General features: G+C 48.7%; 1 protein-coding gene across 14 annotated transcripts in view; it reads left to right on the top strand.

Moving 5' to 3' along the window:
- MTUS2 (microtubule associated scaffold protein 2) overlaps positions 1 to 14,563 on the top strand; it is a 559,616-nt gene that overhangs the window by 537,969 nt on the left and 7,084 nt on the right. For all 14 annotated transcript variants that reach the window (XM_070577881.1, XM_070577872.1, XM_070577884.1 and 11 more), the window contains 3 exons: positions 1,109 to 1,323; positions 8,580 to 8,685; positions 11,511 to 11,584. In XM_070577881.1, coding sequence (XP_070433982.1) covers positions 1,109 to 1,323; positions 8,580 to 8,685; positions 11,511 to 11,584 — 395 coding nt within the window. The remainder of the gene's footprint in view (positions 1 to 1,108; positions 1,324 to 8,579; positions 8,686 to 11,510; positions 11,585 to 14,563) is intronic.

A 14,563-nucleotide genomic window follows, 5' to 3' on the forward strand; every position in this document is an offset into this window, starting at 1 on the left:
CGACATCTGTGTGTGTGTGTACAGTCAACTCCATCTGACCTAAGCAGAGTAGATTGTCAAGGTGCTACTCTCCTTCCTGGAAGCAGTTTGCAGTTGAGGAAGCGATCAGTAAGACGAAAGCCATCAGTCTTTCCCGCAGCCCTGGGCGGGCAGACCCTCAGGTGGCGGAGCAGTTGCAGGAGCCGCGGGCTGCTGTCATGGCCTCAGCCCCTCCTGGCGCCTGGGAAGCAAACCAGGACTGTGAGGGGAGGCACTTTCTCTGAGAATATCCTGTTGGCATTTCAGCCTGGAGAGAACCACTTCAGTGTTGGACCCCTGCCTCTATCCTCTCTCCAGCTGCCAGGCCTGCCCAGGTCTCAGCCTTGATGGGCCTAAGAGCCAATGTGGACCTTGTGAAAAGTTTACGTCCTGGGCTCCTGCCCCAGGGCTCTGATCCACCCAGGACGTGCCTAGGAGTATGCATTTTTAACAAACGCCTGAGATTTTTGATGCCTGCAGTCCATGGACCCTCAGAGAAGCCTGCTCTAGTGGCAGGGACACGGGGCTTGTGGTCAGAAAGCCCGAATCTGCCTTCGAGGCTCTTTCTCCACATACCGGATGACCCTGGGCAAGTCCCCAGGGCTCCCTGGGGCTCAGGTTTCACCTCAGCATCCGTGTGAGGATCAGATGCAGGAGGAGCCAGATACTTCACAAACTGTGAAGTGCTGCGAAAGTAAGTGACTCTTGCCCTGGTCATCACGTTAACCTTGAGGATCTAGCAACGGGTGTTAAAGACGCTCAGCTTCAGACCTTTCGGTGCCTCCTAAGTGATTTTTTTTTTTTTTAAAGGATGCATTTTTTTTTTTTCTTTAAAGATTTTATTTATTTTTTTCCTTTTTCTCCCCAAAGCCCCCCGGTACATAGTTGTGTATTCTTCGTTGTGGGTTCCTCTAGTTGTGGCATGTAGGACGCTGCCTCAGCGTGGTCTGACGAGCAGTGCCACGTCCGCGCCCAGGATTCGAACCGACGAAACACTGGGCTGCCTGCAGCGGAGCACGCGAACTTAACCACTCGGCCACGGGGCCAGCCCCCCTCCTAAGTGATTTTTGAAAGATGTTCTCTCCCCCAGCCTTCAACACAGCCAAGTGTGAGAAGCTACAGAAGGAGAAGGAGGACCTGGAGAGGCGCTTTGAGGACGAGGTGAGGAAGCTGGGCTGGCAGCAGCAGGCCGAGCTCCAGGACCTGGAGGAGCGGCTGCAGCTGCAGTTCGAGGCCGAGATGGCACGCCTGCAGGAGGAGCACCGCGCCCAGCTGCTGAGGATCAGGTGTCAGCACCAGGAGCAGGTCAGTCTGCGGCTCTGGGCCGGGTCTCTGCTGTTGGGAGATGCAGGTGGAAGGCAGAGGGGAGCCAGCGCCACTTAGCCAGAAGTCCTGTTCAGTAGGTGAACTTTCTTGAAGTTCACTCTCCGACCTCATTTCTTCCTGCTGTCCCCTCCCTTCCTCTCCTTCGGCCACTCTCGCCTCCCTCCCTCATCCTTCCAGGCATGCTCCCATCTTGGGACTTTTGCACTTGCTGTGCCCTCTGTCTGGAATGCTCCCCCTCTAGACACTCCATGGCTCCCTGTCTTCCTCCCTTCCAGACTTTTCTCAAGTCCCTTTCTCAGTGAGGTCCTTCCTTATCTAAAACTACAAGTCCTCCTGCACCGCTGCTTCCCCCCGTCCCCCTCCCTGCTTCAGTGTTTCCTCAGCACTGGTTGCTATCTAGCACATTGTGCCTTTTACCTGTGTGCCTTATTTATCACCTGCATATTCCATGAGGGCAGAGATAATGGCAAGCAAACATGTATCTAGCGCTGGGGTGCACCAGGGACTGCTCTGAACTCTTTCCATAAACGACGTCCTGTAATCCTCACGATAACCCTGCAAGGTAGGTGCCATGATTGTCCCCATTTTACAGGTGAAGAAAACAAGACTCGAAGGTTAAGTAACCTGCCAGAGTTCACAGCGCCGGTCATGGAACAGCCAGGGTTGAACCCCGCCTGGCTCCAGCCTCCATGGGCTCAAGCACTAAATGAGAGTTGTCGGCCGGGGTTACGGCTGGGCCCCTGGCATCTGACCGTGCCTGCACAGCAGAGGCCTGAGTACGGTTTTGCCGAATGAAAGAGTGAATGACAGTGGCTAACCGTAGCCCGGGGTCTTACTAGAGAGAGTATTCATCCAGGAATAACTAGAGAGTGATTCCCGGGAGCCTGTCAGTGTGGAAGCAGGGGGCAGCCGGACGAGCCCGTGCCCACGGCCGGCTGCCTTGTCCGTTAACTGCTAGTGCTGACGGGAGGCAGGCGCTTAGGACAAGCAGCCAGCTCTGCTTCCATCAGAACTAGTTCTGCTCCTGTCGTCTCTCTTCTAAGTCCCCAAGGCTCTGATGTCTTAATTCCCACCTTTTAATTGGTGTGTTATTTCACAAGTCTGCTTATGATATTCCTGTGGTACAGTGACCTTTGTGAAGAGCCCTCTTTAAATCTCAGGCTGGTGCTGAGGGGCCCTCCGTCACCAGGGACGTTTGAGCTGCCCGCCTCAGGCTGCTTCCAAACAGATAGCCTGGATGGTGATGGTCCCCAGAGGCTTGTGCATCAGAGGGGCACGGAGGAATTGCAAATAGTAAGGCTGTCGTTGTAATTAAAAATCTATCTGACAACACTTTGTTCCATTCAGCATCTAGGTTAGTCATCCTCCTTTTCTCGAGGTCCATGGAAACCAGACACAGCTGCCTGCTTGAGGTGGTTTAGACTTAGAGACCAGGAAACAGAATAGGTTACAGCTCAAGTTACCTGCTGGTGGTAAAATTAGACACTGAACCCCCAGCATCTTGCCTCCTGAGCTCACGGCACGTCACTCCTGAAAGTGGACTTTTGCACCTGCTGCTGTCTGTAGTCTTACCTATTTCTTGGCCCTTGGTACATCTCAAACCTGGTACAATTATCAGTTTGTTCTGTGCTTCTGTATCCCTGGACTATTCATTCCCACCTTTACACAGAGAACGTATTTATACCCATGTTCACTGAGACTTCTGGTCCAAAGTTCTGGGTTGGTTGAGCAGATACCAAGAGGTGGGGAGGGAGGGCAGGAGGTGGTTATAGGCAGGAGAACGTGTTTTGAGGGAGCCCTCTGAAGGAAGGCTCACGTGGGGAGTGCCATGTATGGAAACCATGGAGCCGAGGCCACTGCTGAGCGGAGCCGTCCACCAGTGCAGCGCGGCCCAGGCAGAACGCCTCTCTGAGCTTGGTGGGTGCAGACGCACGTGCCAGGAGATGTGCACTCACCCCACCTCTAACTGGGAACTCAGCAGCCTTCCAGAGATTTTGTACCAGGGGAGACTGAAAGGGAAGGAAGCCCTGACTGTTCTGCTTGAGAACGAGTTACACGAGCTCCCCATGTGTATTTAAAAAGTTCTCTGTCTTAGGACAGCTGAGTTCTGTTCTTCTTGAGCCTTTATGATAACTAAAGCGATTTATTCCTTTATTCATTCACCTATGCAAAGAATATTTAGTGATGCCCACTGCATGGAAGCCATCATGATAGAGTACAGCAAGAGATACCAAGATTTGTCAGATGTCGACTTGCTTGTTCACAGCCTCAGGTTACAGACCAGGCGAAGTTTTGAGACACATGCCCAGGAAACCGTGACACTGGGTGAGAAAGAGAGATGACAAGATTAGGAATTGAGAGTTTACTTCGAGCTGGGAGGATAAGGGAAATCTTCATGGCAGAAGCAGCGTGTGCATGCTTTCTATCTGAGTAAGCCTTGCCTATAGAAACCCATTGGTTTCGGGGGGATGGATGATTTAAATCTATGAATTATTCAGGCCTCTGATTCCGCTCCTGCTGCTGAGTGTTGGCTGTTGTCCTGAACGGCGTCTTCTCCAGCAGAGAGCGTGCAGGCGGTGAGGCAGAAGACGAAGTGCGCATCAGTCCAGTGTTTTCGTTTCCAGAGAGAACAGACACTCGTTTGTTTCATGCAGCAGAAGACCGAGGGTGTGACGGCGGCAGAGGTCGGAGTGGTCCATGGTTTCAGTTAGCTGTGCTGGACTCTCCCCACTCGGGGTTTCCTCAGCACGGATAGTTGCATTTGGCAGTGCTAACTCCACAGATAGTGATGTCTCGTCCTTCTGGAGCTTTAAAAACTGAGTTAACCCATCTGGCCTGTCCGCACACCCCAGTGCCCACAGCCGGCGGTGGGGGGCTGCTTCGGGCTGACACGCGGGATTTTCTGAGGCTTCGCTGAAACTGGGAGCTCACTTGCTCAGCAGGCTGGCCTCTGACTTTACTGCAGGGTCTCCGTTGGGACAGATCCAGCCGTCCGCTCACCTGAGGGGCACAACTGTCTCTCTGGCCACACACGGGAAATCACTTGGGGAACTTCTAGCAAAACACCCCTTCTCATCCTCACCCCACACTAATTGAATCAGAGTCGCTGAGTGGGACCTGGTGTCAAGGGTTTGTCAAGGATCCCCAGGGCCTAGGATGCAGGTGTCCTGGGGAGCAGGGACTCGTTCCTCAGTCCTGCAGACTCCAGGGGCTGAGCCGGGGCGTGGCCTTGCCTCTTGGCTTTCTTCAGGGACTTTAAAGATAGGGTATGGCTTTGTTTCTAAAGTATGATTATAAAAGTGTTTAATCAAATCAGCCCTCATTCTATAGCTAGCTACACATTAATAGAAACCAAATTGCCATAGCTTCCCTATGTCACAGCACACAAAACAGATTTTCACTGTAAACACGTGCTTTTCCATTTTGGCCCCAAACATAGTTTCTCCTTGGCCCAGCTTCCAGTCCTCCTTTCTGGGCTGCCTTTGGCTGGTCCTCGAAGATACGTGGCATAGCGCTCAGGCTGTGGGGTTGGCATTCGCTTTGTCTTATATTCAGGATGTACTGTCCACCCTTTCCTAAGGGAATCATCCTCAGCTTCATCAGAATGGACAGAGGCCACTTCCTCTGTCATCTTCATTATGTCTCTTTAGTCTTCCTGCACAGCAGGCCCACAGCTGCCATCAGCACTCCGTCTAATCAAATAGAATGAGTTCCCGAGGGGCCCTTGGTCTTCCAGCACCAGAGCCCCCAGCCGTCACTGCCCAGAGCAGCCACACACTGGCAGGAGGCAGTGCAGGGAAGAGGCTGCAGAAAGGGCAAAAGGCACAGCCTGGAATGGGGTGAAGTCAGACTAGGAGCTCTGGCATGGCTGGCCGCAGCTCTGAGTCGACACCAGGATAGAAGGGAAGGAGGTCCTCATTCTCTGGAAAGGAAAGTCATTGCGAGAGCCCTGGAGACAGCAAACATGGGCGGGCTCCCTCTGTCTCGTCAGATGAGAATACATGTCTGGGATGCGGGTAAATGGGAGTTTAATCTGGTTTGGGTTTAATGAGTAAAGCCGAAACAATATAAAGCACATGCTTCTTCCTTCTAAATGTATGTATGTTGTCTGTAAGTGAATTGCCAAAGCCTCAGATAATTGCATTTTGCAAATGGCTAAATGGAGTAAATCCCGCATCTCTATTCTTACCCATGTGAGAGGGTTGTTCTCCCACCCTTTGCTCTGCTATAAATCAGCCCAACTGGACAGCAAGCAGCTGCGTGCATGGGGCCTGCCACCGGGAGCAGCTGCTTCTCCATGTGATAAAGACTAGTGATTTGATGGGCGCACTGACAGACTCCTCCATGGCACAGCCCGGAACTCTGTCTTCCTGGGGGAGGGAGGACAGTGGTCCAGCAGCGGTCTTAGGGCACCCCCCCTCGCCAGTGTTCTAAAAGGGGGAGAAGGATGCTTCACCTGGTGTAAGCTTGCTATGCCCTGATGATGGTTTAGTGCCTTTTGCCTCTGATTTGATGATCTACAATGCCTACAGTGATCTTGTGTTTTCCTTGGGTCAGCTTGTCTGCATCTCTTCAAATGCCTGCAGAAGGTTTCAAGGTCTTCTCAGGCTGAGAGTTCTTACTGGCTACTTCGGAACATGAGCCCATGCTCTAGAAAGAAGCCAAGAGCCATGGGAGGAGAAATCATGGGGATTAATACTATGAGAAGAAAGAGGATCCCTTCCTCATAGAGGGAACATGCTTTAAAAACTATGAAGATGTAAAGAAAGCTAGATTACTGAAGAACAAGGATTATTGTGCCCAAATTTTGGCTTATTGGCTCTCATTGGTTTCCTTCAAAATATGCTGGGTGTTCCTTTCATTGCGTGTGGCCTTTCAGAGTTAGGGAACCCGTATTTCATTCATAAAGGCACCTCTGAGTGGCTGTAACATAGATCATGCCCTTACATCATCCTAAATATGCTGCACGTGGTATTTCATCACCACTAAATCAAAGACCTGCCTTCCAGCAACCCAGAAGGGCGTCCATTCAGCCCCAAATAGAATGTAGTATTGCCCGTCAGCCACATCCACCTCCGGGGATACATGGGACGCTTCTGCAACTTAGTCCTTCCATTCATCTCTCTTTTCTGAAACCCATGGCAATTTGTGTAAGAGTCCAATATATTAGCATCGTACCAAGGACTGATGAAAGATTTTTCTTTATACTAAACTGGGTAATGTACCTCCAAATAATGTGTGGGTACTTGTTTCTACATATAGTGTGCTATGGGCTTAACTGACATCAGTAATGGAGCAGAAAGAAAAGATATTTCCTTTTTTTTTTTTACAAGTGATTTATTTTTCCAAGAGACTGGAAGGCTTTGGCCCAAAATTCCATAAAAACCTCATGTAAACAGGAATTGGACAATTAAATATTGTGGTGATCAGCCTTTCTCCTAGTGGATTCGTAGCTCTGAGCCTCAAGTAAAATACTGTTTAATCAAGAATGGCCAGCGAATAAAAGGGAACACTTACAGACCGTGTCTGTTTTCATATTGTAACGTGGCTGTCCTAACCCTGCGGAGCTCAGGGCTGTTTTTGCCAGTGATATTTCTGTTTTAGTGTGTGAAGGTCTTGTTTACTGTAGGAGAGAGAAGTCAGGCAAATTTTCCCTTGCAATTATAGTGTCCAGAATGGGAATCTATCCCCATTTTAAAATAAAAATACTCCTGTGCACCCACTTCATGAGTGGGCTTCCTTTCACCTGGAGATCCCTCCCCCTTTCAGGTGAAAGGTTGGCCTGAGAATTATCCCCAGAGACCCGAGGGACCCTAAGAGGTCTCCAGCTCCAAGCAATACGTTCTTAACTAGCCCACCAAGGAGCTGTAGGACCTGGGCACCGTTTCTGGTTGTGTTTTTCACATGCCAGGTCTTAACACATCAGTAGGTCGTGAAATAAATTTACTGGTTTGTAATTACCATTTTGAGAAAACAAAGTAAGATAGAATAAAAATTTAAAAACCAGATTATTGCAAGTAGGAAGGGAAAGTATTGTTTTGTGACACTTGGGTTTCATGTGGTGTGTCCTATGTTACAGTGTTCAATGGTGTTTTTTTACAGTGGGTCACTAACAAAGAACTTGGAAAAACAGTGTTCTGGTTTGCTGTCCTAGGGAGAGGGGGTTTTATGGAGTTCCTCCTGTAAGTCATGCATTTGCAGTTAAAGCAACAGCTACAACAACCATAACGAAAACAGTAAACATGGTAGGTGTATAGGGGGCAGAGGGCAGGATGTGAGAAAATAAAAAATCCTGGATGGGCTGCACTGCTTGTGATTAAACTCCCAGAAATGTCCCTTCAGCCACAGAAAGAGCAGCCCTCCACAGGAGCAGCTCCACGTGGCCCGGGCGGGAGGTCCAGTTGTAATCTGGAGGGCAAGCTGAGGTTTAGGAAGTGGATGTGGCGCACACAGCGGGTGTGGTGGGAGTGCATACGGCTCTGCCGGCCTGCCTGGTATTGGTGAGAGGATCCCAAGGTGCTGGTTACGGGTCTTGCTGGGGGTGGCAGCAGTGGTGTATTTGAGAGAGCTTTGCCTTTAGAGTCAGACAGACCTGAGCTGACTGCTGGTTCTGCAATTTACTAGCCCTTGGGCAAAACATTTCAAACTTCTCTAAGCCTTGGTTTCCTCATCTGTAAAATGGGCATAGAAATATCTGCTTCGTAATATTACCGTGAGGATTAAGTGGAGTCCCTGATAGCAGGGACTTAAATGCTAGTTCCCTCCATTTACCTTCCGTACGTGGCTTTCACCTGCCCCTGGGAAACAGAGAGAACACGCCATCTAGTAGGGAGGATCCTCTTCTTTTCCTTCTCCATCATTACCTCATGGAGTGATTGGTGCAAGGGGGAGGAATGGAGTGGGAAGGGGATAGCCCAAAAGCCAGGCCCAGGACTGTGAAGAGGTGGCCTAGGCAGCCATCCCCCACTGGGAGCTGATGTCCTCTTGTGAGAGCCACGCAGTGACTGTGACTTCCCCCTGACTCCAAGGGCTGCCATGTCACCACCAAATCCTGGCTCTCCTGCTTCAGCACAAGGCTGAGGGCAGCTGTCATCTCAGTAGAATGGCTTGTCCTTGATGTTTTGGGCCACTGACCTTTCTACTCATTGAATTCCACCTCTGCTCTCCAAGCAGCGAGGATGTTGCAGCCCCGCGGTCCCCAGCTCGCTGTGTAACTATGACTGTGATCTCCTCAGGTAGAAGATATCACCGCCAGCCATGAGGCTACTCTCCTGGAGATGGAAAGTAACCACACAGTTGCCATCGCGATCCTGCAGGACGACCACGACCACAAAGTCCAAGGTAGCTGCCAGCCTTGAGGAGTGCAGTTGGCAGGGCGGGCCGTGCCAGCCGAGCCTTTCCTGCTGCAGAAGCAAGGGGCCCTTCCTTCCTCTCTTGATCCTCTTTCCTTTCTTCCTCCCTTTCCTTCCTGGTGTGTCCTTGTGTTACTTCCTCTGGAAAAAAGAGACAGAAGTCCAGGCAACTACTTCTTCCTGTGAAGCAGTTGCTCTCAACCTTGCCTGGATGTTGGAATCCCTGGGGAGCTGTCACAGGAGACGGACGCCAGCCTAGGTCCATCCCGGGTTCTGATGTAGCGGTCTGGGGTGCAGCCTGGGCAGCAAGATTTTTTAAAGCTCTTGAGGTGGTTCTCACGGGTAGCCAAGCTTGAGAACCACTATTCCAAAGTAGACATGGAAATCCTCAGCTTTATTTTGTTTTGTGCCCTTATAAAATTAAATGGCAAAGATGTGGACCCACTTTCCCCGTGTCTGTGGTGCTCTCAGGGCCACAGCAGCGTCTGAGTGGATCTGGGTCTCCACATCTTGCACCCATAGGCCCCCTTCACCATAGGCTTGAGTTGAGTCTCCGGATCTTTCTTTTCATATTTTTTTGTAACTTTGAATTATCTTTTGATACTTAGGGTTTTACGTGGGTCATAAGAACATCAGCAACAATGTTTACAAAGTATTACTAAGATTTTTAACTTTGTGAAAGAAGCTTTTTACACTTTTAACATGCATTTACATTAATATATATAGTTTATTTTTTAATTTCCCCTCCCCTCACTTTCCCCCCCCCAGTCAGCTGGTCATTAAAGTACATTAAAAACGATGAAATTCAACAATAGGTTAGTAAATTTTAAAACTTTGAGAATTAACATCAGAGTTTTTTATTATTTTTTAAATGTTCTGTGTAAACAACAAAGCCCACTGTGCGGTAATCAATACTCACGTTGGTGCCTCCCTCAGGCACCAACCCCCCGACCTCTGGGAACTATTAGTATATGAAAAAGTGCAAGCTGGAGGCAAAAGAGAGTAATTTGCTGAGAACTAGTTAAATGTGTTCCCTCTGTCTCACACTTGGAGGACCAGTTCTCATCCTTGGCTGCACGTTGGAACCACGTAGGGAATTTTTAAAAAGATACTGATGTATAGATCTGACCACAGAGATTCTAATTGAGTTGCTCTGGGGTGCCGCTCAGGCATCAGGACTTTTTAAAGCTCACCAAGTGATTCTCATATGCAGCAAAATTTGAGAACCATTGTCTTAGAGCACAGTGTTAAGCGTGGGACAGTGTCATGACCTTAAAATAATGAAATACATTATGGGTACATAGATCTTACCCATGGTTTATACCATCTCCACAACAGATACTGACTTTTCTCTTGGGGTGTTGGGATCGTCTGAGAATGTCCTGAAGCCTATCACTGCGCTGGAGGACAATGGTCTCTGGATGGGAAACGTGAATGGAAATGGTGCAATGCGCCACAGTGTTGCCTTTTGTTTCTGGACGTTCATATAAATAGACCTGGTAGATTTTTCTGACCAAAGAAGTCTTGTTTAGACGCCACATCCAAAGCCTTTGCATTATATATAATGTCAAGACAACGTAGGCATATGTAATGGCACCTAAAAAATTCATTATTTTGGTCAGGACAATGTTCTCGATGACTATGAAAACTAATCATTTAGACAAAGGGAGGTAGACCAGAAGGCCACCTTGTTTTATGTCAATGAAACCAGCACAAACTTTTGTTTTCCAAATTTAAAGTTCAGCTGTAACAACTGGATTTCTTGGAGACTTTCACCATCATTAGTTAAAAGATTTGGATCTATGGAAACCACAAAGTTTTTCCTAATTGCAACTCATGCCAGCCAGAATGATAATTGTTGGTCTCCAGTACTCTTCTGCTGTAAGCATATGATCCAGGCTGATTAATGAGACCTCTCCTCCCTCCAGTTCTAACAGGAAAACAAATTGCTTGTGTAGCCGGAATGAGATGGGCTTCACCCGGCTAATAAGACTGTTCCCATCTGGAGGAAAATAGAATCCATTTGCTTAATAACTCTTACGTGACATCTCTTTTTCCCTAACTTGCAAATTATTACCGGAATGACACTTTTCACAGAATAGAATTGTTCCAAACTCTCTGAGAGGACTAGTCCAATTAGTCCTTCCCTCTGTCTGAGTATCTTAACATCAAATCTTTGCTCAAGCAAATCCTAGAGGTCTGTGGTTTACAGTGTGGCCCAGAGGCCACCAAGGTGTCCTTGCAGACACAGCGCTGGTCCCCTTCACCCGTCCATTCTCCAGCAAGCCTGGCTGGCAAGACAGCTGCTCGCAGCTCCATTCCTTGGGAAGCTCCCTTCTTCAGCTGCTTTGTGGTGGAAAAGAAGAGTGATCCTGGGAGGGGAAGAAAATGGAGATTTCACGTTGATTCCCAGTTGTTTTACCATTAGGAACAGTTGGAGAGTCAGTGAATTCTGTGAATGGAGAGTCTGCCTTGCCAGGGTAGTGGAAGAGCAGGGAATAGAAATTGTACGTGTGCGTGTGTGCACGTGCACGTGCACATGTACACATGTGTTCTCTTTGCTTCCCTCCTGCATTTCTTTCCTCTTTCCTTCTTTTTTTCTCCCTTTCTCCTGTTTCTTTCCTCTTTCTTTCTCTCTCTTGTAAATAACATCACATACAATTTCAGACTAATGGAGAAGTCCCTTTAGGGTTCAGTTTTTGTATACTAGTGTCCCTTATTTACCTAAGTCCCTAATCTTAGTCTTGCAAAAGAATCTTGTTTGATCCTTTTCAAAAGAAAGACCAACTTAACAATTTGATGTCTTCTCTCCAGAACTGATGTCTACCCACGAGCTTGAAAAGAAAGAATTGGAAGAAAATTTTGAAAAGTTGCGGCTATCATTACAGGTTAATATTTCTTTAACTCTAATATCGGGATAACAGCAACATCAATATTCCCGTCCGCAAGCATTTATGCAGCACCTACTATGTACTGGATCCTGTCCTAAGCATGAGAACATAGAGGTAAAGAAGACATCCTCCCTGCCCTTAAAGCATTTACTGTCTACTCAGAGAGCTGTGACGCAAACAGTGTCAAACAACCACAAGGTGACACATACTTGCACCAAACGAATAATACCATTAGTGAGTGCCACAGGAGTTCCGAGAGATTGCCCTGCATTTGCTGTGGTCAGAGGAGTAACTGGGCTGTGTTTGAGGAAAGGGGAGGACTCGAGAAGGAGAGAATTCTAGGCAAATTGGATGTTCTAAGGTGAGAAGGGCAGAAGTCATAGGACATGTTCTGGGAATTATAGAAGGGGCTTTAATCACCCAGAGTGGAGTGAGATGAAAAGACCCTCTCTGCCTCCCACTGCCAACCTACAGGAAACATGGGGCTCAGATGCCAGGGGCACTGCCAGGCTCCTTCTGACATCTAAGGGGAGAAGGAAGGGTCTCCCAGATCACCTATGTCTCCTCCTGCCTTCCGAGACCCAAGCCAACTGCTTCTGTGAGAAGATGTTGACCACCCCAGCGCTAGGGAGAAGCTGCCTGGACAGCTGGGCTGAGGTTGGTGGCCCTGCTTCCATTCTCAGCTGCAGGCATCCCAATCGTAGCAAGATTGTGTGTTAGATATTAGGGACACTCACATCTGGAAATTGTGGATGACAGTAGCAGTGGTTGTCCATTGATTACCATAACGATAATACAAAGGCAGGACTTTCACTTCTTCGGTGGCTCACTTTCCCCTGGCGGTGTTTGTTGCACACAGCCTGCCCTGCCAAGAAAAGAATCCAGGATTATGTAGATAGTCAGTATCACAGCTATTGAGTGTCCTCTTCAAAAATTTTTAAATGAGAAACTGCCTGTGGTGAGCCCGCCACCAATCCATCAATCTGTCAGTATTTCAATGGGCCTGCAATATGCCTGTGCGGGCCTCACGCGGCTTACCCTCAGCAAATTAACCCCAAGCTTCCTTCCTTGTGCATCCCATATCCTAAACCATCAGATGCACTGTCCTTAAAGAACACAAACCAGGGAAGTGACAGCCATGATGTAACAAAAACTCCATCCAGTCCAAAACCAGAAGAAGTGAGCGTTTTGTGAGTCTTCACTCTGTCACTAACATCCAAGAGTCATGAATCGCATGCATTTAGTTGTAACTCTACACGGGCAGAATCCGTCTGGGCTGGAGATGGTGTGGTGTGAGGAGGGCGGTGGTGCTCAGGCCAACCCCCCGGGCTACTGGCAGCTAGAGAAACAGGTTTAGTGCTAAGAAATTCGAGCTTTGGGCTTAAGTCCCCACCTCCTCTTCTAGCTTCAGAACCTTGGACAGTACACAGCTCTGTAAACCTTAGTTTACTCATCTGTAAAATGGGAATGACACTGGTACCTTCCTCACGGTGCGAGCAGATTGACAAAATGCTGGGTCTAAACTGTGTAGCACTAAGTTGGCTTGTGGTGAGTGCTAATAAGCAGCAGCTATTGCTATTATGATAGTTTCAACATTGTTACATTTATTATTATTATCAGCATCATTATCATCCTGCCCTTGGTTAACTCCTGAGTGGCCCAGGCTGGGCCAGGGCCAGCTGGGTCTTGGTCCCTCTTCCCTTGACATAAAGGAACCCAACCCAAGTTGAAAAACAGCCTGTCCTGTCTGATTGCTGAGGCGCCATCGTGTGCCTGTGGATCTGTTTCGAGTAATGGTGAATAAGGCAGAAAAATCAGTATGGGATGCTTTAGATCCATCCTAGGCGGTATTCACCTGGTGAGTTTTTGTTGTTTTGTTTTGTAATGGAGAAAGAGAGGCTTGAAAGAAATGCTTCCTCTGACAACGCTGACGAGGTTTGGTGTAGGAGGCCTGTAGCGATATAGTCATTTTTATTGTCACGTTCTAGAAGGTGATGGCAGCGGTGCAGGGCACGTGTGCTGGGCCCAGCTGGGGTTGCCCTGGGCTGTGATTTACAGGTACCCGCTCATGTGCATACAAACTCCCAATGACAACTATATTGCCCTAACACACTAGCGTTTGCATTTAATGGCACTGTGGGGGCTTTTACTTATTAAAAATGAAATGAAAGGAACTGGAAACAAAAAGAAAAAAAGAAGAAAGAAAAGGAAGCTGCCAAGGATGGTGGGCAAAACAGGGGCCCCCTCCCTGATGAAAGCAGTCAGGCCATCACTTCATACATGACAGTGCTATTATGTAGAATTATATAATTTACAGTACCCAGCTCTAGTATTTGGTGAGATAAGGCTATTTCTCTTGCCAGAAGAGTCCATGGGAAGACTCTGGGCTCTATGTTTAATGTTACAGAAATGGTATTTTTGGGTGGAGAACTTTGGAATGCTTGGCGTGAGTGAGGCCCCATCTCTTCACTCTACTTGAGTGTCAAGATAAAGCCTACTGCCTGGCATCCTTTGCTCTCCCGCCATGGTCAGTCCTTTCTGGAGTTGTGAGAAGAAGGGTCAGTGTAGTTGCATCCACCCTGGCAGCCGGGGAAGGGGCATGGTGCCTCCTCAGACTCACCCTCATCCTTCCCGCCCATACACAAAGGGCTGCCCCATGGCTGGCATGTGCTGGGGCCAGGAGTGTCCTTCCAGTTGGGGAGAGGGTCTGAACAGGGGGACAGATTCAGCTCACATGGCAGCTCATCCCAGGGACATGCAACCCAGGCCTGAGGCCCAGGGAGGCCGAGTGGAGGCCAGAAGTGAGCCGGGAATGAAAGGGAGCTGGCCGATGAAGGCATCACCAACGGGAGAGCTGGAACATCAGATGGGGGCATGGGGGAGGCAGTGAGAACTGAGGCTGGGAGACAAGAAAGGTATGTCCATGCAGCATCAGAGGATACACTTCACCTTGGGGGCAGTGGGGTTCTACCTAGG

Source organism: Equus przewalskii, chromosome 16 (assembly GCF_037783145.1).
Source record: "Equus przewalskii isolate Varuska chromosome 16, EquPr2, whole genome shotgun sequence".
Lineage (NCBI taxonomy): Eukaryota > Metazoa > Chordata > Mammalia > Perissodactyla > Equidae > Equus > Equus przewalskii.